At 46.2% G+C, this 23,181-nt stretch overlaps 1 protein-coding gene across 1 annotated transcript in view; it reads right to left on the bottom strand.

Annotated features, from left to right (window-relative positions):
* Positions 1–23,181, bottom strand: part of TRIM71 (tripartite motif containing 71) — a 71,184-nt gene that overhangs the window by 7,722 nt on the left and 40,281 nt on the right. The window contains exons 2-3 of the mRNA XM_021071552.2: positions 10,441–10,608; positions 510–644 (exon numbers count right to left, since the gene is read on the bottom strand). Coding sequence (XP_020927211.1) covers positions 510–644; positions 10,441–10,608 — 303 coding nt within the window. The remainder of the gene's footprint in view (positions 1–509; positions 645–10,440; positions 10,609–23,181) is intronic.

Genomic DNA, 23,181 nt, shown 5'->3' with positions numbered 1-23,181 from the left:
CCTCTCCAGCTGATTTTTATCTAAACAGTATACTGAGTTCTCTGCGCTCTTCTCCAACAAGAAGAAAGGGTGAGCACTCACTGTCCTCACCACTGGAAAACTGGTTTTCCCCAAAGGTTCAGGAAGTACAACTAGCCAGGGCACCGAAACTGAGGACGGCTTAGCAGCCTGCTCTCCTAATGGCAGTCTTCACTGCACTGCCTTCTTCCTGTGCGTGCAACAGAATACCCGAGATGCCGTCCAGTCCGGGGACCTGGCTGCTACTGAAAGGGCTTCTTGTCATTTTACATTCCACAGCGTGTCCCAAGGATCATTACAGATTGAACTGGGGTGGGGGTACTAAGCACATAGTCCATAGTATTTACCGCATCTTTCTGCAGACAAACTCTGGAGAAAACTACCAAGAGTTCTAAAACTCAGAGCAGGGGTCCAAGGTGTGACATCAGGCTCCTTGCCATCCTGCTGTGGTTCACAGAGGCGGCCCAGGGTGGGGTGGGCACCTCCATTACCTTCCACAGCAGCTCACATTCCCGCTCCTCCAGGGCCTTCTTGTGTCTTGCTGTCACGGCTTTGACCTCCGACTGTACCACCTTGGCCTTCATCTCCACCTGCTCTGCCACTGTCTGGGCCTGCTCGATGCTCAGCTGGAAAAACCAAAAACAGTCTCATGGCACAGGAAAGAAAGCAGGCACACAGGGAGAGAAAGGGAGAAGGGCATCTATCTTACATGTAATTGAAGGAGCTGCTTGGCCAGGGCTGGTTTCTTTGTATGAGAAATGGCACCTACAAAGTGAATGTCAGGACTATTAAAGAGGTACTCTGACACAGTGAAACCAGTGTAGCTGGGTCACAGCCCAAAACTGGGAATGAGGATCAGATGTGAAATGTACTGCTCTGGGCACACGAGTGGCTTCCCACAGACTCTCTGGCTACACTCCCCACCTGGGGAAACCGTGCAGGCCAGGTGTATCCCTCAGGGAAGATGTGTGACTCAGAGCCAATGCCAAGTGCAAACTGGGAACAGTGTCGATCCGCCTGAGAAACCACGCCGGTGACCAGAGACCATCCACACCCCACCACAAACCCCCACCCTGTACCACCAGCCTCTGTAAATCAGCCAGTTTAATCAGACCTATTACTGTTCATAAAAAATTAATCCAGACAGAAGGCCTGGTATTTTCATTAATATTACATGATGTGCCTTGAAAAACCACAAGGATACTGAGAAATTAAATCAGGGATTCCAAAATGACTGCTGCTGGTACGATGGGTTTTAGCTAGGAGAGGCATCCCAGATCAGGAGAGATCTAGAAAAGCTGCAAGGGTTTGGAACATGCCTGGGATCAGCAATCAACTACAGGAGACCAATCTTCCCTGTGCCCCAGAGAAGGGTTTCTGGGATGTGGAAGACATCTAAAGCTGGCAGCAAACTGGGCAAATCAGGCTGGACGGTCTTCTTAGGACTCGGAAAACTCACATTCAAATCTGGCATTACTATGAACTGTGGTATAGGGCAAAGACATGGCTCAGATCCCTCATTGCTGTGGCTATAGCTGTGGCCAGCAGCTGTAGCTCCGATTGGACCCCTAGCCTGGGAACCTCCATATGCGGCGGGTGCGGCCCTAAAAAGCAAAATAAAATAAAATAAAATAAAATAAATAAAAATCTAGCTCCTCCTCCTATTAATTCTAAGGCCTTGGACAAGTATGTTCCTGGCCATCTCCAACCTTGGGGTGAATGTGAGAAAAATGCAGGACAACACAGAGGAAAATCTGTTACTATAACAGTGCTCAAGGAGTTCTCTGGTGGTCTGGCAGCTAGGGATCCAGTGTTATCACTGCTGTGGCACAGGTTTGATCCCTGGCCCAAGAACTTCCCAATGCCAAAAGCAGGCCAAAACAAACCAAACAAACAAACAAACCCCAAACAAAAATACACCAGTGCTCACCTGACAAGCACCTACAACCATCCTCCCCTCATCCACTCAGCTCTCATCGTATAAGTAGGCCTATTCACACTTCCTACCTTGTTTTCTTTTTTAAATTATAGTAAAATATGTGTAACATAAAATGTCCCGTAAGTGACATTTAGCATATTCTACGTGGTACACCCACCACCACCACCACGATCCGACTCTGCAACACCTCTTTCACCACAAAAGGAAACATCCACACCTATGAAGGAGTCACTCTCCACTTCCCCTCCTCTTTCCCCGTGGCATCCATAAACTTCTGTCTATTGTGAATATTTCACACAAAGAGAATCAAACAATATACAATCACCCTTATTTTTATGAATATGCTTCCTGCTAATCAGCTGTGACTCATTTGACCTATGATCTACTGACCACCTTTCATCCTCGTCAGCTGGACGACATATTCACAGCATGGGAGCCTCGCCAACGGTGCAGCTGCCTCCAGACCAGCCTCGGCTGACACACTGCACCCTCAGTCCCAATCCCTGTGAGGCCCAAGGATCCACCAAGCTGGTCGGAGCAGACACCTGGCTGACCGGGTGGCTCATGGACTCCCCATGGCCTGGAAGGCCTTTCACGTCCAAACTCACCCTACAACTTCAAATTCCACTTTCTTCCTGCAACTGGAAGTGAAGGACACCCATCTGTAGTGTTTCTGCTCCATCTTTTCAGCTGTGTCCCAAGTATCATTACAGATTGAACTGGGGTGGGGGTACTAAGCACATAGTCCATAGTATTTACCACTGGGTTGTAACAGGAATAATCTTATAATTTGATATTGGCTCATGCATGTTTATCAAAGCACTAGATAACTATACTGGGTTAAACATTGTCCTCCCAAAATTCAGGTGTGCCCAAAACCTCGGAACATAACCTTATTTGGAAATAAGGTCTTTGCAAATGTAAGTGGTTAAGATGGGGTCAAGTTGGACTAAGGTGAGTCCTAAATTCAATGACTAATTTCTACACAGGGCCACATGAGCATGGAGCCCAGAGACAAAGTAACACAGGCACAAGCCAAGGCGGGAGGAAGCACAGGAAAATTCTTCCCTAGAAGTTTCACAAGGCGCACAACCCTGCAAACACCCCAAATTTTGGACTTCTGTTCTCCAGAACTGCAAGAGAGTAATTTCCTTTTGTCGCCTGGTTATGGTAAATTTTTTTATAGCAGCCCTAGGAAACTAATACAGTAGCCACCAAGTTGAAGTAGATGGATATATCCAAATTACACAAAATATACAAAATTAGAATGACCAGTCCATAAATAAGTATGCTTATGAGAAGATATCATAACGGAGTTGGGAGGTTTCAAACCTCTCAGGCTGTCAGAATTAATTCAGAAAAAAGAAACCTCCTTGGACATTTAAACAGAGATGGTTTAATGTACAAAAGTTGGCTGAACAGGACCTGGAGGACTGCTGGGGCCAAGGGCGCACTGAGGATTAGGACAGACAGTAACTGAGGGCAGCAGCAACCACCTCTCAGGCCCGAGAACAAAGAGAAGAAAGTGGGGGTTTCAAGGATGCAGAAGCACAGGGGGCGGGGCCAGGGGCCAGTCCCAGCTCATTCTGAGAGTGGCAAAAGCTGGAAACTGGAACCAACTTCTGCTGCCAGGATGAAAAATAAGCTTCTGATAAGAACAGGATGTCAGAAGTTCCCACTGTGGCACAGTGGGTTAAGAATCTGACATTGCCCCAGCTGTGGTATGGGTTGCAGCTGCAGCTCGGATCCAATCCCTGGCCCAGGAACTTCCTTTCATATGCCACAGGTGCAGTCGGAAAAGAAAAAGAACAAAAAAAAAAAACCACAAAAAGCAAAAACAACAACCAAACAAAAAAACTAAACAGGAAGTCAAGGGAAAAAGCAAGCCCCTTCTCCTCACTTCCAGACACATGGTTTCAAAGGCTATAGCCCCAGCACCACACAGCACAATTGTGAAAGGGTAGATTAATAACTAATACACCCTATTTTCAGATGTGTGGGGTATTAATTAGCACAGAGCTGGTGTCAAAGTCAATATTTGACCAAGGCAACCAAGCCTATGTCCTTAACCCCCCCCCCTTTTTTTTTGCTCTTTATACCTGTGGTATGGAAGTGCCCAGGCTAGAGGTTGAATCGGAGCTACACCTGCCAGCCTAGGCCACAGCCAGAGCAATGCAGGATCCAAGTCGAATCTACAATTTATGTCACAGGTCATGGCAATGCCAGATCACTGACCCACTGAGTGAGGCCAGGGATCAAATCCACATCCTCGTGGATACTAGTTGGATTCATTTCCACTATTCTACAACAGGAACTCCCCTTAACACTTCTTAATGCTTCCTCAACGGAAAGCTTAGGCAGCAAACTGCCTGCTATTTGTGTCCTATTACTTACCGAACAGATTTCCTATAAAAATCAGAAGACGTGGACATAATAGGCCCACATTTCTAGAGGGCAATGACTACCCTCTTCCCACGACAGTGAGTGTCTGCTCACTCCTCCCCCTCCTGTCCTCCTACCCAGGCTGCTTCCAGTCTCTCCTCCCAGGTCCCCAGCAGGCCCCTGGGTTTGGAACTCCATTCTGTCACATTCCAGACAGGTAGAAGGGGAGCAAAGCTCTGGCTGCAATATAAGTCGGCCCCAATCCTGAAGTCATAAAAACCCTATGTGTAGAGACAAAATGATCTCCCCCCTCCAGATCGTACACAACCTGGGCAGGAGGCGCATTCAAAGATGTGCAGACCAGGATCTGCTCAAATAGTTCCCAATATCTAAGTGGGGCCTTTGAAGGACACAAGAATCAGGTGGGTTGGGGCAAATGACAGTGGGTGAAAGGGCTGAGGAAATGCCAAAAATGAAACACACACTTGATATAAAAAAGAAGGTAGAGGAGTTCCCGTCATGGTTCAGTGGTTCACGCATCTGACTAGGAACCATGAGGCTGTGGGTTCGATCCCTGGCTTTGCTCAGTGGGTTAAGGATCCGGCATTGCCATGAGCTGTGGTGTAGGTCGCAGACGCGGCTTGGATCCTGCGTTGCTGTGGCTCTGGTGTAGGCCGGTGGCTACAGCTCTGATTTGACCCCTAGCCTGGGATCCTCCATATGCCACGGGTGCGGTCCCAGAAAAGGACACCCCCCAAAAAAAAAAAATTGTTTAAAAAGAAGGTAGAAAGGAAAAAGGGAGAGGGGAGGAAGAGAGGAGAGACAGGAGGGAAGAGAGGAAGGAAGCCAAGTAAGCATGGGGCTTGAGAAAAAATGTTATCCTTAAATGTTAACAGATTCAAGCAGACATTCGAAGTTGAAGGCAGGCAAGTCAGCAATGCTAGCTGACTGTTGAGTGATGGCCACTTAGTAATGAGGATGAGGCTGAGGCCAAATCTGGGTTTCATGGGAAGAGTGCAGAAAGTGATTAGTGATGTCTGCTGTGGAGAACAGTGGTGGTCTGATGACAGGTATTTAAAGTGTCCGGATAGAAGATAACAGAGAATTCAAGTGACACTCCAAAACTCAAAGGCCACCACTCCAGATACGGGCATTACTGTAGTTCCCTCTAAAATGTAATTTTCATCACATTTAACATCTTTCAAACTATATTTCATCTAACACTGCCAGTGGGTTTCCCCCCTTTGCTGTATAAAATAAATGTGTTTCTTACAATTAATGGCATTTTAAATGTGACGAAAGGAATAAAAGAAAGTAAAGAATTCAGACTCTCTTACATGGAGAGCAACTATATTCCTGATCCAGACCACAGGTGTCCCAAGGGAATCAGCACACATTAATGAAATCTCCCAATTACGTACGTAACTGAAATGTTTTACTTTCAGAAGCGTTAAAGGAACAAGGCACTCTAAAAAGCAACCAGCAAGTATCTGCCCCTCAAACACAGATAAGGTACACCACAGACATCTTCCTTGCTTTCTTTATTGTGGGTAACTAAAAGACCTTCATCAGGGTAAATTCTCCTTACAAGGCTATCTCAAATTAATTAAAGGATTTATTTACTTCTGGGTTTTTTTCCTAGAACTAAGACTGACTAGAGTAACCATTTGTCTACCATTTGTTATTTTCTAGTTTGTTTTTTCCTTTTAATATGCAGATGTTTCTGGTATCATTTCTAATCTTAGAACACCATGCCTTTAAGGTATTTAACATACATCCACCTTCAAGTTTGGGAGGATGGGTTTTGTTGTGTGCTTTTTTGTGTTTGTTTGTTTGTTTAATGCTTTCCCCACTCCTCCTCTCCATGTAACCCTTTTAACCTAGTGAAGTTTTGCTATTTGCTATGATAATTTAAATCTATTCCTTCTCCCTCTTTCATCATACTTTATTTAGTTTGAAATCTTAACTTTCTTAAAGTTATTAGCAAAATAAAGGCTGTTTCTAGGCTATTTACTAATTTCTTGGATCTGTCAGTTTGCCAGTACAAATAAAGAGCTTTTAAAAGCTTCTAAAAGAGGGTTAAGGATCTGGTGTCCTCATTGCTGTGGCACAGGTTCTTGATTCTTGGCCCTGAACTTCAGGATGCCACAGGTGTGGCAAAAAAAAAAGAAAGAAAGAAAGACTTTATTAAAAGCTCCCAGGGATGGAGTTCCCACTGTGGCTCAGTGGATTACGAACCCAATTAGTATCCATGAGGATGCTGGTTCTATCCCTGACCCTGCACAGTGGGTTAAGGATCTGGCATTGCCATGGCTGCGGCGTAGGCCAGCAGCTACAGGTCTGATTCAACCCTAGCCTGGGAGCTTCCATATGCCGCAGGTATGGCCCAATAAAGAAAAAGAGAGGAGGAAAAAAATAAAAGCTCCTAAATGACACACTTAGTACATTAATACTGTGAGGAGCAGACAAACAAAAATCTGGAACAGTTTAAGACAAATGACTTCCAAATAAAATTTGTGGAGTTCCCGTCGTGGCGCAGTGGTTAACAAATCCGACTAGGAACCAAGAGGTTGCGGGTTCGGTCCCTGCCCTTGCTCAGTGGGTTAAGGATCTGGCGTTGCCGTGAGCTGTGGTGTAGGTTGCAGACGCGGCTCGGATCCCGCGTTGCTGTGGCTCTGGCGTAGGCCGGTGGCTACAGCTCCGATTCAACCCCTAGCCTGGGAACCTCCATATGCCGCGGGAGCGGCCCAAGAAATAGCAACAACAACAACAGACAAAAAGACAAAAGACAAAAGACAAAAAAAAAAAAAAAAAAAAAAAAAAAAAAAAATTTGTAACAAACATTCTCTGTAAAAGAAATCAGAACCTCTTCTTACTCCATGACCAGAATTATTCTGTATTTTGGTTTAAGTGGATTAAGTCTCCCTCTTTTTTTAAAGTTTAACCCACTGAGCAAGTTTTTTTAACCCACTTGCTCAGTGGGTTAAGGATATGATGTTGCCATGAGCTATGGTAAAGGTTGCAGGTTCGGCTCAGATCCCACATTGCTGTAGGTCAGCAGCTGCAGCTCTGATTCTGATTTTTAAGAAAAAAGGGGGTGGGAGTGTGTATTTTCAAAAAAATTTATCAACCCCCCCAAATTCTATGTTAATTGACGGGTATTCCTTTTCCAATGTTCACATCAATTGGACACCCATCTTCACACTATCTTTGTTGTACTATTTAATATAAATGCTATTGAATGACAACAAAAATTATGTGGACGGGCCACTTGCTTCATTAACACTTGGACCAACTGCATAAAGTGCTGAAGATCTGTGGCCCTAATCAGTGTGTTCTTTTTTGGCACTTCCAGGTCACTCCTTTAGCCTGCGGGGCACATCTCAAATTTCAATGGCTATCATTCTATCTACTGTCTACTGTAACCAACAAAAGAGATCTTTTTTTTTTTTTTTTTTTTTTTTTTTGCCTTTTCTAGGGCCGCTCCCTCGGCATAAGGAGGTTCCCAGGCTAGGGATCTAATCAGAGCTCTAGCCACCAGTCTATGCCAGAGCCACAGCAATGCGGGATCCAAGCCGCGTCTGCAACCTACACCACAGCTCACGGCAACACCCGGATCCTTAACCCACTGAGCAAGGCCCAGGATCAAGCCCTCAACCTCATGGTTCTTAGTTGGATTCATTAACCACTGCGCCATGACAGGACCTCCAACAAAAGAGATCTAAATAATCTCTCTGTATAAATAAACACATGTAGACCCTGGGCTATATACTGGCTGCTCTTTCAACGTCCTCTAAATGTCCTTTGAAGATGACTTTTGGATTAGAGAAAGGGAGGCCCCCTGAAGCTCTCAGAACAGTGTTCTCCCCTTCTTGTTACTGTTTGCTGTCATTTTGGTGGCATCATATGCATGTGGAACCCGCATCACAGCAGTGACCCGAGCCAAAACAGTGACACTAGAACTCCTGCTCTCCCTTTATTAAGGAGAGGCAGAAGTTCACTTAGTTGCTGGACACACAAAGATTCCTCCTCAGCCTGACTCATCAGTTTCAGTGCCACACAACTCTGATTGTTCAGACTCTAAAAAGGAACTCATGGGCAAGATGTTTTCTGCAGTGAAAGCTAGGTCATGCCAGGCTTCTGACTTTGGGGACAGAGCCTATTTCTGTACCTCACATGGGAACAGGCTTTTTGAGCAATGGTTTTTGAGCAATGCTAACTTGTCCTCAGTCTTTACCTCAGATTCTCCTCCCTGCCTCCAAAGGTATGTGCTGGCATCACAGAGACTTAGAGGGCAAGTGTGTTTTCTACTATCACCTAAGGACTTCTTTCTGATGCTCCATTCATAGTAGCCCCCAGAAGAAAAAAAGGTCAATGCTGGAGTTCCCGTCCTGGCTCAGCAGTAACAAACCCAACTGGCATCCATGAGGATACAGGTTTGATGATCCCTGGCCTTGCTCAGTGGGTGAAGGATCCAGTGTTTCAGTGAGCTGTGGTGTGTGTCACAGATGAGGCTCAGATCCCGCATTGCTGTGGCTGTGGTGCAGGCCAGAGGCCACAGCTCCAATTGAACCCCTAGCCTGGGAACCTCCATATGCCACGTACAATTTTAACCACTCTCCTTAAGCAAATCACTACAAGTCTTTTTTTTTTTCCCCCGGAGTGGCTGGTCCCACAAAGCATGGGGAGTACTGGGAATTTTCTCAATCACATCAAGAAGCCCAGAGTGTTCTCAATCTCCAGGGACAGATCTGTAAGCCTCCAGGTGATGCTGACAGCAGACGAGAAGGCATCTGACAAGGCCCTGACTGCAGTGGCATAAACAGAAGCCTCGGGGACACAGATTCCCTAATACAGGATAGAAAGGACATCACTGCAGCAGAAGAATGACAGAGTAAGTCATTCTAGAAACACAGACTTTCTCAAACTTCCAATTTTATAACCTGCATATCAGAAAATCTGACTCAACAGAATGATGACTTCGGTATCACACAGAGGAATGTGATAGCTGCTGAGGAACATGTTAAGATCTGAAACCATCCTCCCACACCCTTCTTTAGAGCACATGATCAATTCTTTACCATTTCCAAAAAAGACACCCCCCCCACCCCCCGCTTTTAAGGGCCACACCCATGACATTATGGAGGTTCCCAGGCTAGGGGTCCAATCAGAGCTACAGCTGCTGGCCTATACCATAGCCGTAGCAACAAGGGATCCGAGCTGCGTCTGCCACCTGCACCACAGCTCACAGCAATGCCAGATCCTTAACCCACTGAGCGAGGCCAGGGATCAAATCCAAAACCCCATGGTTCCTAGCAGGATTCACTTCCACTGCGCCACAACGGAAACTCCAAAAGACGATTTTTAAAATAATTCATATATTCCAATACTCATTCTAAACAGTTTCTTATTCAACGCATGCTTGAGGATTAGCAAGGCTTCTTGACTTATCCTATTAGACAAGGAAAAGAACCCACCTTTGTTTTCCTAAAATCTTGTCGGACAAGAAGATTCAAAATCGATTCAGGCACACTGTTACCTGTCTATGTGAGAACTCTGCTACCCCCCAGTTATACATGTCCCTAATCCCAAAGGGATGGGGATTCCACAGAAACAAGGGTCTAAGCCACCCTCCAGGAAAGAGTTTAAGACTCTGAACCTTGTAAAAAAATCTCCCATGCTCACTTATTTCCCATCTGTAAATGAATAAATCTAAGCAGAAAGATCTCTGAAAAAACATTAAGTGGCCCAGTCTTTCTATAGTCCTGACTCAAGCATGTGTGTGTCCCCCTGGATTTAGGGGAGGGGAACAGCTTTGTGAGGGGGGTCCAGCCCAGGTGTCTGGGACAAGCCCTGACTGGCCAGCAGCTCCGGCCACATCATTCTCATCTTCACAAGGGTGTGAGTAGGGCTTGGGGCACCCTGTCCCCTATGGGACTGCTGCCATATGGGTGTCACATGGGCTCATTTAGGTCACTGGCCCATAGCTCCAGACTCTGGACCCTGGGCAATAATCTACTATGCTTTCTGAAAGGGAGTGGGAAAGGTTGTGTGGGCAAGAAAGAACAAATGCAACAGGTGATGGGTGGGGCAGGACTGACCTGGATGGCCTGGCGGCCCTGCTGGGCATCAGCCAGCAGCTGGATGGTGAGCGCCCGAGAGTCTTGCAATGCCTCCTGGAGGTAGACGAAGCTGTGGCCGCCATGCCGGCCCACCGTACACTCCCGGCAGATGGGCACGGAGCAGGTGTCACAGTACAGGTGCAGCACCTGGGGACCAGAGAGGCAGCATGCATTAATGAGATTTGGGATGAGGGCTGTGCTTTGAATCTAGAACCCCATGATAAAAAAGCCAGTGTGGGGACAGCTTGTTCCCACCACCACCCCAAAACAACCGACCAACTCCCTCATTCTACTCCAGTTTCATTCATAACCATAACTTAGACACTTCGAAAGCCAAGAGGAAACAAAACAGTCCTCCTAGCACAAGAGATTTCCCTGTATCTTATTTTAATTACCCAGAAAAAGTCCAAGACTGTTTCCCTGCTCTGAGATTGGTGGCTGAATGAAAGGATATACGTCTTTTTCCCCCCTTGCATCTCCTCGTCTCCCCCGCAACCCCCAGCTCCTGAGAACCACTTTCTACTCTGGATTTAGGAATTCAGTGTTTAAGGATACACTTTCTTTAGTCATCCCAGCCTCTGGTGTGCAAGCGAGGCTGGGGGCCAGGATTAATCATCCTCCTACCACAGCCGGCTGCCACCCTCCCCCTTGAGGGGATGAACACACTCGAGGCACTCAAGCAAGGTACAGGCTTAAGCTTCTGAGACGAAGACAAAAAGCTAATGGTAAAAGTCAGCGAGCTTCTTGTCTTTCTTCCTGCCAAGTTGTTCCAAGGAGTTGACTCTGGGAGGCAGCCCATGCTGACAGAACTGCTTTATGCGACGCTGTGTACCTCCCTGGGGCCCGACGAGATGGGAGGGAGGAACAGGCTTGGCATCAGCTCCACCTGCTGATAAATGAGCCCTCGAGAGCCAGAACTCCTTGGCACAGAAACAGGGTCTGTCCCATCGTATCCCGCCACAGAGCAGGGCACTTAGCACTGCCCTCTGTAAATGTTGGCTTGATTGCTTTCAAGAATAGAGCTTAAATTTGCCTCTGGTATACCTGGGGTGAGGGTAAGCCAGCCAACACGCAACAGGCAGAGAAGCAGTGTCCAACGAGTGGGGAGGGGATGTCTTTCACATACATGAGCACTCAATCCCAGGAAGTAGAGGGACTGTAGTGCCAAGGGCTGCACAAGGAGCAAGGCCTTCTGAAGAGCTGGTCCCAACGTGTGGGTACCAGCTACCACACCCACAGCACAGAGCATCTGGCTAGGTACCACCAGAGAATGTGAGACTCAAGGCAACTCTGGGAACAGACTGTTGTGATAGGAAGGAAGAGATGGAGGTGGCCCTTGGGCCTAGAAAGTTCCTATTTGGCTAAAAGTCCCACAGAGAAAGGTCCTGGGGCCATGCTGCTTCTCTCATTTTCCAGCTTAGTGAATCAGTCATACATATAAATATAACCATTCTTTTTTTCCCATTTACGTTATGACAAACTATTGAGTACATTTTCCTGTTCTATACAGTGGGTTCTCATTAATCATCTATTTTATGCAGTAGTGTGTATATATTACTCCACCCTCCCAATTGGCCAATCACTTTTTTTTTCTTGCTTTAAAGGGGCGCACCCGTGGCATATGGAGGGTCCCAGGCTAGGAGTCTAATTGGAGCTACAGCCACCGGCCTACATTACAGCCACAGCAACGCCAGATCCAAGCCTTGTCTGCAACCTACACCACAGCTCATGGCAACACCAAATCCTTAACCCACTGAGGAAGGCCAGGGATTGAACCTGCATCCTCATGGACGCTCGTTTGTTCCCACTGCACCAAGATGGGAACTCCTGGCCTATCACTTTTTGAAGAAGGTCATTTAGAGACATTTAATTTAGAGACAATCTAATCTTTTCTTTCTAATTTGATAAATCTAAAATTCTCAATCTAGGGAGTTCCCTGGTGGTCTAGTGGTTAGACACTAGTGGCACTGTCACTGCTGCAGCCCAAGTATAATCCCTGATCTGGGTAATGAGGTCCCACATTAAGCCACTGCATACTGCAGCCAAAAAATTAATAACAAGAGTAATAATACAAAACAAAATTCTCAAGCTAGCCTTAAATACTATCCAAAAACTGCTGAACCGGATACACTTGGGGGAAATTCCCACTCTTTTTTTACACTGTGGTCCTAAGGCAATTATCCTACAAGCTCAACCGCATCCCTCTCTTCTGCTCCCTCCATCTGTCACAGGAATAAAGGGATCACTCCTGCTAATGCAAAGTGTGAAAATCTTCCCTCAAAAGGCTCTCTGCTCTTACCTAACAGCTAAAGCAGTCACTTTTTTTTTTTTTTTTTTTTTTTTTTAAAGGACTGCATCTGTGGCAGGTCCCAGGCTAAGGGTCGAATCTGAGCTGTAGCTGCCGGCCTACACCACAGCCAAAATAATGTTAGATCCGAGCCATGTCTGCCACCTACACCACAGCTTATGGCAACACCCAATCCTTAACCCACTGATCGAGGCCAGGGATTGAACTAACAACCTCATGGGTACCAGTCAGATTCGTTACTGCTGAACCACAACAGGAACTTCCAAGTCTTCTCTTCACCTCTGCTTGGGATTTACAGCTGTGGGGACTGACTAGTGTCTCCTGTGTTCTTCAGTCAATGGGCTCATGTAAATATAACAGCTCTTATCTTCGAGGGCCTGAATAGGCAAGAATCTTCAGCTGTTAGCCTGGGCCTGGCACCACCTGGCCAGGAGGACATCTACCCAGTCACCATATATGGAACACATGGGATCCAACCAGGTACCTCAAGAAACCCTTCCACTCCAGAAGTCCCAGGAACCCTATCTCTGGGGACTCGATGTCACAAACCAAATAATTCTGGGCCCCAGGTGTCAATACAGAACTGCAAGGAATTAAAGTGATTTTTCCGGGCTTTTATGTTTGTAAAATCCAGAGCATGCATGAATTGTGCATGGGAGAAGATATGCTACAAATGGTAGGTTTTAAAGGATTTTGCAGATGAAGGAGACAGAAAAGAAATCCTGGTCAGAACAGGTGGCAACAGGACCTGCCCCACCCCACCATGTTCAGCCTTGAGAGCCCAGGTACCTCTATACTGGGCGAATGGAGGTCCTGGGATGTGATCCCACCTGTCAGTATTTTTTTTTTTTTTTTTTTTTTTTTTTGGTCTTTTTGCCATTTCTTGGGCCGCTCCCACGGCATATGGAGGTTCCCAGGCTAGGGGTCGAATCGGCCCTGTAGCCACGGGCCTACGCCAGAGCCACAGCAATGCGGGATCCGAGCCATGTCTGCAACCTACACCACAGCTCACGGCAACGCCGGATCGTTAACCCACTGAGCAAGGGCAGGGACCGAACCCACAACCTCATGGTTCCTAGTCGGATTCGTTAACCACTGCGCCATGACGGGAACTCCCTACCTGTCAGTATTACACACGGGATCAATGCAGCTCCAAGCACCTACAACACACAGGTTTTTGGAAGCTCTGATGCTTCTACAATTCCACGCTGACTACAGGACCACTGAGGTAGGGCTGGGACTGGGGGTGGGAAGCACTCAGCTAGTTGATTATAAAAAAAACTATGGTTAAGGAGTTCCCTGATGGCTCAGTGGGTTAAGGATCCGGTGTTGTCACATCTGTAGCTTGGGTTACTGCAGTGGTGCAGATTCAACTTCTGGACTGCTAACTTTCACATGTTGTGGGACCAGCCAAAAACATAAAAACAAACAAAAACAAAAAAACTATGCCTAAGCAGAGCCCCAATAGTACTTTTTAATCAACAAAAAATTGTAGATTTTTAAAAAAAGATAATGTGAGATTATACTTTATAAATTTTCTAGTGAAATGAAGTAAAACTTTGGGAAGATGTCACACTCCATTTAGAAGCTCCAATCTCACGTGCTTAGCAATTTCTAAGGTCAAAACCCTCCAACTTTAGAGCTGGTACAATTCTGTGAACAGGCAGGGATGTGTGTGGGTGCAACTCCCTCTAGACCTGCTTTTTAAAGGTTATTTTAAAAGAATAAACTGGAGGGCAGTTCGGAAGGTCCACAGCCAGAAAGAAATGTGGCAGAGGCCATGAACTGTGGCTCCGGGAAGGGGGGGAAGGAGCAGTCCTCTGGCAGCAGGAATTCCAGGGCCTGGAGCTGCCGGTTTGGGTCTTCCCGGGCAGATGCTCAGACACGCCCCCTCCCCCCCACATGGCGACAATCTGGCTGCCCCAGCTGAATGGAGCAGGCCTGACCTCTGACCTTGCAAGTGACCACCCTCTTCCCTGCCCCCAGCTCCCAGAACGCCCCACCCACTGCCTTCCTCTCCCAAAATTTCTAAAATACCAGGCGGAGACAAAGACCTAGGAATGTGAGCCCAGCAGGAGAGGAAGGGGGGGGAAGGTCAAAGAAAAAATAAATAAAAATACCAAGTGAGCAGGTTTACCTTAGCCAGTGCTAAAACGCTTAAATAAAGTGCTTTGTTAATTATGTACTCCAGGAATCTACTTTTTATATTACCTGTGATCCAACAAGGAACACACACACAGACACAGACACACACACACATTCACTCATTCCCGTTGGAGCACCAGGTTAAAATACAACTACCCATATCAGTGAGAAGTGTAAATGAAAAGGATGGAAGGGCCTCTCATAGTCAAGAGGCCCCAACTGAAATAATAAATATTAACTGCTATAAACTAATTTTTTAAGATTTCTTTGGCATCCCTTAAAATGACTGGGGACATCTGGCCTCCCACAAACTCAGGCCTAAACAGAAGGAGGTCCCCACCCACCAGAGAGGGTTTGTCTCCACTACAGACATGAAGGGGAGGAGGGCTGGTGACAACCAGAAGCCTTATCTGTATGTGACACTCAGCAGGCTCTCCTATTTAAAAAAAAAAAAAAAAAAAAAAAAAGGTAAACCAAGTTCAAGGAGTGAAGTCCAGCCATGAAACTAAGTCTACTCAACAATATCAAAACCAAGCTTCACTTGATTTAGGGAAAATACATGGATCGCCAGTGCTCTTAAACGCGCAGAAGCCCTCCTGCTTCTCTGGCCACGTGCTGCTGCAGAGCTGTGGCCTTGGGGGGCCTGGGAAAAGGGGAAAGAAAGGAAACTGAACCTTCCTTCTTACACATCACCACCAACTCAGGACAGCAGAGCCCAGCAGAGGACAAGTTACCTCTTTGGGAGGTAAAGACATCTGAAACTTTTTGAAAAATTTAGACAAAGAACACACATGCATTTTTAATACAAAAAGATACACAGATGCAAACAGTTCTTTTAAAAATCTGCCCCAATTTCTCAATCAGTTGTTTCTACTTTTTTACATTAACATCCCAAAACATGCTATATTCCAACCACACATGAACTTTCAAAAGACAGAAATAGGAGAGTATTATACTAGGCTTCTTTCACTTAACTCTATTAACGTAGAGAATGTTCTGGGTCTGACTGTTTTATGAATGGCTGTGTGGTATGTCGCCTGTGGATGTACCATGACTTATTTAATTAGTACCTGCTGATAGGATTTTAACGCTGTTTCCTGATTTTTGAAAAATCACAAGCAACACTGCAGTGAATATCCTTTATACTGTTTTTTATAAAGCCTGGAACCCTCAATTTGTTAATATAGTTGATTGCTACATCAGTAGGAAAGGAAAAAATCAGAAGGAAAAAATCTACTTGCAAGTGTGGACAATAAGGTTTCTCAAATTTATTAACTTGAAATCAAGTCAATCCTCACCCGTGTGAAAAGTGAAAGTTGTGAAGTGACAGTGTCTGGTCCCAACAAGACCAAACCTACACAAAAGGCCAGCGTGGGGACCCCAGAGAGCCAGACAAGGTAGGACTGGAGTGCAGGTCTGCTCTGCTGAGACTAGAAAGTGGAAGGTGGAGGCTGAGACTGGAAAGAAGCCCCAGAGGAGGAGCAGGAAAGCAAAGCTTGTGTCTTCTATACTAAGGAATAGCTGCCGGATTTTCCAAAACCTGAGCTTGGAGGGGAGTGGGGCCACTTGATGGAATGACTCCAGAAGTGGACAGGAGAAGAACTCCAGGTGGTGTAAAGGAAAAGGGGTGTTAAGAATAAAACCTCCTAGAAGGTACCATTCAAAGACATGGTGAAACAAACATGGGCAGCCCCCTGTAAGTCCAGAAGCCCTTTCTGCAATCCCCCAACCCAACAGACTCTGGAAACCATAAACTATTCGGCAGCAAAACCTCAACTAGTGTGACAATGGTTTACGACTGGGGGGGGGGGCGCTGCTCACAGTGGGGCCAGGGATCAAACCTGTGCCACAGCAGTGACAACAGCCAGAATCTCAACCACTAGACTACTAGGGAACTCCAAAATGGTTTATAATTTTTATCTATCCCATTTAGCATGACCTTTCATATATTTCACTGAAGAAATATTAATATTCATTATTTTTTGGGTGTTGCTTCACAGCATAAACTTCCCAAAATCAAAAATGTTGAATGTCAAGACGCATCTAATTCCAAGGGCCAGGGCAAAATACCTGCAGGGCCAGGAACTCAGAGGAGTTCCTGCTGTGGCTCAGAGGAGTCTGACTAGTATCTATGAGGATTTGGGTTCGATCCCTGGTCCTGCTCAGTGGGTTAAGGATCCGGTGTAGCTGTAACCTGTGATGTAGGTCACAGAGGCAGCTTGAATATGGCATTGCTGTGGCTGTGGCGTAGGGTGGTAGTTGCAGCTCTTATTCCACCCCTAGCCTGGGAAACTCCATATGCGGCAAGTGTAGCCCTAAAAAGCAAAAACAAGCAAAAAGAAAACAAAAAAAAACTTTCCTGGGCTAATAGGGCAAGAACAGAAGTTAAGACTATGTGGTTGCTGGGGGTAGGGGGTTGTCAGACCCCACGGGCTATGAGCAGCTCTAGAGCAAATACAAGCTTTTTTGGCTCCTGTGGACAAGGCAAATTTGAAAAGGAAGGGCTGGAAACAGGAATGTCATCAACTCTAACAACTTCAACGTGGTTGCTGGGGGCAAGGGGGGGGGTGGCGGCAGGGATGGGAAGGGTGCCATAGTGCAATGATCACAAAACATCCCATGTTGTTCACTTGAGGTTTCTGTTTAACTCCTAAAGCTACATCAATCATGATCGCTTCCCTGCCTTTCAGAAGAAAATGTTCATTCTCCCAATGACCAATGCTGTCCCTTCTTAACGCTGACCAACCACCACCAACTCAGGAGGCTTCCTCAAAGCTCCTTTCCCTCCCTATCACCTGCCCCCAGAGCCAGGCACACCAGATCCCCACTTCATATCCCAGGAGTATTTCTATTTCATAATTTATACTCCATGTTGCAGGGCCCTCCCCCACAAAGAGCCCTCCCTGAGCCCACAGCTTCTAATAGTGACATATGCCAAAGCAAAACCACTGCCTTTTACAAAGCATGGATAATTACAGGAGTACATTTAGTTTCTACAGCTGAATGACTGAATTTGGCTGAGCTTACTTACAGCTTTGGAAATAAAAATAACTTCTGGCACACAGAACTGTCAGAATCATTCAAAAGCATGGAAAGGAGTTCGTCCTAGAAGAAAACCACTTGCCCCCAGCCCTGAAGCCCCAGAGGGCAGTACACTCTGAGAGGATAGCACATGATACCTTCCACCAGTTTTGCCAGAGCCATAGACAAAAAATACTTCTCACCGTAGCCCCCTCCTAAAACTGAGGTTGCAGTAGTAAATCTGACTCAAAAAGGGCCTTTACCAGGCAAGAAAGGACTATAACCCAGGTGTGTATTTTCCTGGGATCCTGACGCCACTTGAGGCACAGCAGTGAGGTTTTCAGGGAAGGAGAAATTATCCAAGTGAACTCTAAGGACAGAGGTCAAGGTAAGAAAAACAGCAGGCAGAAAACTGGCACTTCCCACACTGAGCTACAGTTAATGTTCTCAGAGTCTCTGTGAAGTCCCCAAAAGAAACATGTAATTTATAAAAGTATAGTCACAATGTCACAAAATATTCAGTGTGGGCCAATATACATGGAATCCCAGAGAAGCACAGGAGGGGGATGCAGCTATGCCCCTGTCCACTCCCTTCTGGTACCTGGAACATCTTCCCTGGCCCTGTATCCATCTTTCTCCTCTCCCTGACTCTCAGAGTTGCTGATCAACAGCCTCAGTGTCTGCCTCTGGGGACCCCAAGCTGCAACAAACAGCTCTTGCTCTTTGGACTATTTCTTCATCTCCTGGTGGGATTCTGATTTTTAGGCTGGAGTCTTGTTATCTTTTATCTTTGGCTCAACCCACACAGCTTAAGGCACATTCAAGGCCAGCCACCACTCCCGAGGCCAGCAGGGCCCACAGCCTGGAGTAAATCTCATTTCTGGAAGGCTTTAATATACCATCCCAGGTAAAAGTGACACACCTGTGCTGGGGGTTTCCTCCAACAGATCCAAGGTTCATGACATTGAGTGACACTCTGGAAAATGCCAGAACTGTGTTTTGGATTACTGCCTCATTTATTTTAGCAAAGAAATTATAAAAGTTGGGTGTTTAAAAATTCTTCTAGAGTTCCTACTGTGGCACAGTGGGTTAAGAATCCGAATGCAGCGGCACTGGTTGCTGCAGAGGCTTAGGTTCAATCCCCAGTCCAGCATAGTGGGTTAAAGGATCTGGCGTTTGAATCTGCAGCTGTGGCTTGGAGTCAATCCCTGGCCCAGGAACCTCTATGGGCTACGGGTGCAGCCATAAAACGAAAAAAAAAAAAATTCTTCCAGTTCAAATACAAAAACTAAACTTCCCTATCATAAGAGAAACAGACAATGGAATATTTCTAGCAATGAAGACAAATTACTGATTTGTGCACGCACACAAATGCTCAGTGGGAAATGCTAGAATCAAAAAAGCAGGAGTTCCCGTCATGGCGCAGTGGTTAACGAATCCGACTAGGAACCATGAGGTTGCGGGTTCGGTCCCTGCCCTTGCTCAGTGGGTTAACGATCTGGCGTTGCCGTGAGCTGTGGTGTAGGTTGCAGACGCAGCTCGGATCCCACGTTGCTGTGGCTCTGGCGTAGGCCAGAGACTACAGGTCCGATTCGACCCTTAGCCTGGGAACCTCCATATGCCACGGGAGCAGCCCAAAGAAATAGCAAAAAGACAAAAAAAAAAAAAAAAAAAAAAAAAGCAAACAGGAGTTCCCGTCGTGGCTGAGCAGAAACGAATCTGACTAGTATCCACAAGAACACAGGTGTGTGATTCCTAGCCTCACTCTATGGTTTAAGGATCTGACACTGCTGTGGCTGTGGTGTAGGCCAGCGGCTCTGATTGGATCCCTACCCTGGGAACCTCCATATGCCACAGGTGTGGACCTCCCCCCCAAAAAAAAGCACACAGAGAGTTCGCTGGAGGCATGGTTAAGGGCTCAGTATTGTCACTGCTGTGGCACAGTAAAACTTCTCTGGCCTAGGAACTTCCACAGGCCTAACACCCCCCCACACACACACACCAGCCTCAAAAGCATATGCAGCATAATGCTATTTATATGAAGGCAAAACTAATCCAAGATGGAAAAAAAAGTTGCAGGGGATAGAACAGGTGTGGCTGGAGGGAAGTCAAGGGAGATGTTCTGGACCAATGGATATGTTCTGTTATCTTGGTGGAAGGAGTGAGTACACAGGTGAATACAATGCATACTTTTAATTTATGTAAATCATACCTTAAAAACTAAGAAGTGAGGAGAAAACCCTCCTACCTCCCATCTTGTGTTGGAGGAATGAGGCTTGGAGCCTGATCAGCATGGACTCCTCTTGGCTAAAGACCTAATAAAATACCCGTTGAGCCCATAAAGGAGCTACTCCAATGGCCCCACATAATTTATTTCTAATACGTTGCTACCATTCTTCCCACAATGTTCCCACTAGGTATTATTTTTCCTTTCCCCTCCACTATAAATATTATCTTAAGTTCAATCTCACAAGAGGCACGTTAGACTAACTCCCTGGAGGCTTTGATAAAATTAGAACCCCAAGTCCGATTTACGGCGCCACAGGTGGCCAGTGGTCACGCAGAGCTGTATGAAATCATGTGTCCCCACAGCCACCCCGGCATGTATCTGACCTCTGATGTACTGATGAGTGGCCCAAACAGCTTCCAGCAGCAAATACAAGAGATTTGTTCCGACACTGAGATCACTGCCCACATAAATTAGAGATTTTAAAACTAGAAGCGAAAAGATAGGTTTTGACACTGATAGGTGGTTCTCCCGCTGCCTAGCAAGGTCCAGTTTTTAATCTGTTGTGTTCTGGACAAGAGTTGGTGCTGCTTAGAGGCCAGCTTTTAAACATGGCCAGACTCCGTAGGTGGCCACGTAACTCAGCCCTCACCTCTTCAACAGCGGGCGAGGCTGTGCACCTGAAACTTTTCACTCCCTAAAGTAGCAAAAGCGATCTCAGTGGCCTCTGTAGCTGAGATCATGTGGACAGGTAGGTGTAAAGCCAAGGAAGGCACGTGTCACCTGGGGGAAAGCGTGTTGAGAAGGCAAGCAGAAATAGGCTCAAGTAAGAATAAAATGATGAACAAAAAAAAAAAAAAAAGCTTTTAAAACATTACTAGCCATACTTTATCTCTCCAACATGACTCAATAAAAATGTTCCTTTAGGAGTTCTCTCATGGCTCAGCAGGTTAAGGATCCATTGCTGTCAATGCGGTGGCTCTAGTTACAGCTGTGACGCAGGTTTGATCCCAGGCCCAGGAACTTCTGTATGCCACAGATGTGGCCCAAAAAAGTTCGTTTCTCCTCCCAATCCAGCAAATTCTATTATCTTGACTAGGTGGACACCTACATTGCTCAGTTGTCTACTGCCTTGGGCACAAAAGGTCAAACTCTGACCTTCCCAATGGCCCTGTTACACTTTCACATTAGTGACAATTGGAAGAGTGGGCTAACCTTACCAAGCACCGCCTCCAAATCAGGAGGTTCACCAAGTATTTATTGCTGTATGAATCTCATTCACTGGCAGGAATTATTTGAATTGGGGAAGGGGCCAAGCCAGGAAGCAGTAGATGGCCTGTGAATTCTCTCAATGCCAAGGTGCAGGCTCCTTGGCGGCACTTCTCAAAACTACCCCATCAGGGAGAGCATCAGACAGAGAACAGACATTCTTCTCTTCCAGGAGCCTTTCTCAACAGTGTCCTCTGTGAGCAAGAGCAGAGGGAGGGGCCTCAAACCACAGCCCTGGAGCAGCAGATGGGGGAGAAAGGAAAGGCCCCAGTTTCATCAAGAAATGGATTTCTTGGAGTTCCCATCATGGCGCAGAGGAAACGAATCTGACTAGGAACCATGAGGTTGCAGGTTTGATCCCTGGCCTTGCTCAGGGGTTAAGGACTTGGTGTTGCCTTGAGCTGTGTGGTGTAGGTCGCAGACGAAGCTCGGATCTGGTGTTGCTGTGGCTCTGGCATAGACCAGCAGCTTTAGCTCCAATTAGACCCCCAGCCTGGGAACCTCCATATGCCACAGGTGTGGCCCTAAAAGGGCAAAAGACCAAAAATTTTTAAAAAAAAGGAAAAAAGAAATGGATTTCTTTTGTGCCATATATCTAGTCACTTCGGATGGAACATGATGGAGGATAATGTGAGAAAAACTATATATATATGAATGACTGGGTCACTTTGCAATACATAAAAACTGACAGAACACTGTAAATCAACTGCAATGGAAAAGATAAAAATCATATTTAAAAAAGAGAGAGAGATGGATTTCTTTTTTAAACCCTTCTCAAGTTAGCACTTTGATAAGCAATTAATTTAAATCACACCCTCTTTCAACTCCAACCACAGGAAACTTAATCCCACAGACACCCCCACAAATGCCAAGAGAGCCAGGCCAGGCTAGGAGACCAGCTTTAAAGAGTTGCTTGTCACCCAGGCTGAGCTGGGAGACACGGAGGAAGAGGAACCCCAGAGCTGGTTCTGTGGTGCAGGCAGTTTCCCCTTCCGGTCTCAGAGGAGAAAATCCAAACCGCAGGGAGCTGTGGATACCCAAGGCCGGGAGTGTCGGCCTGAGCCCTAGGAGTTCACTCATTCCTCTTCCCATCAGTGTGCACAGATCCTAACAGCTGCAGTCCTCAAGAAACACTAATTAGAGTTCTCTCATGGTGCAGCAGGTTAAGGACCCAGTGTTGTCACTGCAGTAACCCAGGTTCAGTCCCTGGCCTGGGAACTGCCACGTGCTGTGGGAGGAACTCCCCCCCCCCAAAAAAAAGACTAATGACAACAGAACTGCAAACCCCAACATCCAGGCCAGCAGGATTTCAAGCAGGGATATGCCAACTAACTAGTAGATACAATCTGAAAAATACCAATATTTGGGGATACTGCAGGTAAAACCACTGGAATCAAACTTCTGTTTACAAAGAAGCCTGTTAAAAATGAACTTACTCGCAGAACAGAAACTGACTCACAGCCTTTGAAAACCTTACTGCTACCAAAGAAGACAGGTCAGGGCGGGGGTTGGGATGGAAATGTTGTAAAATTAGGTTGTGATGATGCTTGTACAACTATAAACATAATAAAATTAACCGAATTTTTTAAAAAATTTTTTAAAAAAGAAGGAAGCCTGAATTCCCAAGACCATTCATCATGCATGAATAGGAAAATGATAGGAATGGGGCAATTCTCAGATATGCAGCTTCCTCAAAAATCCTACTTCATTCCAACAAATGAGACCTGTGCATCACCTCTTGGCACTGCAC

Source organism: Sus scrofa, chromosome 13 (genome assembly GCF_054392235.1).
Source record: "Sus scrofa isolate SSC_HxYL_T2T_F1_AM1 chromosome 13, Sscrofa_HxYL_maternal_Yorkshire_Landrace_v2.0, whole genome shotgun sequence".
Lineage (NCBI taxonomy): Eukaryota > Metazoa > Chordata > Mammalia > Artiodactyla > Suidae > Sus > Sus scrofa.
The sequence above is the reverse complement of the archived record's forward strand: the minus strand, read 5'-3'. Positions and strand labels throughout refer to the sequence as shown.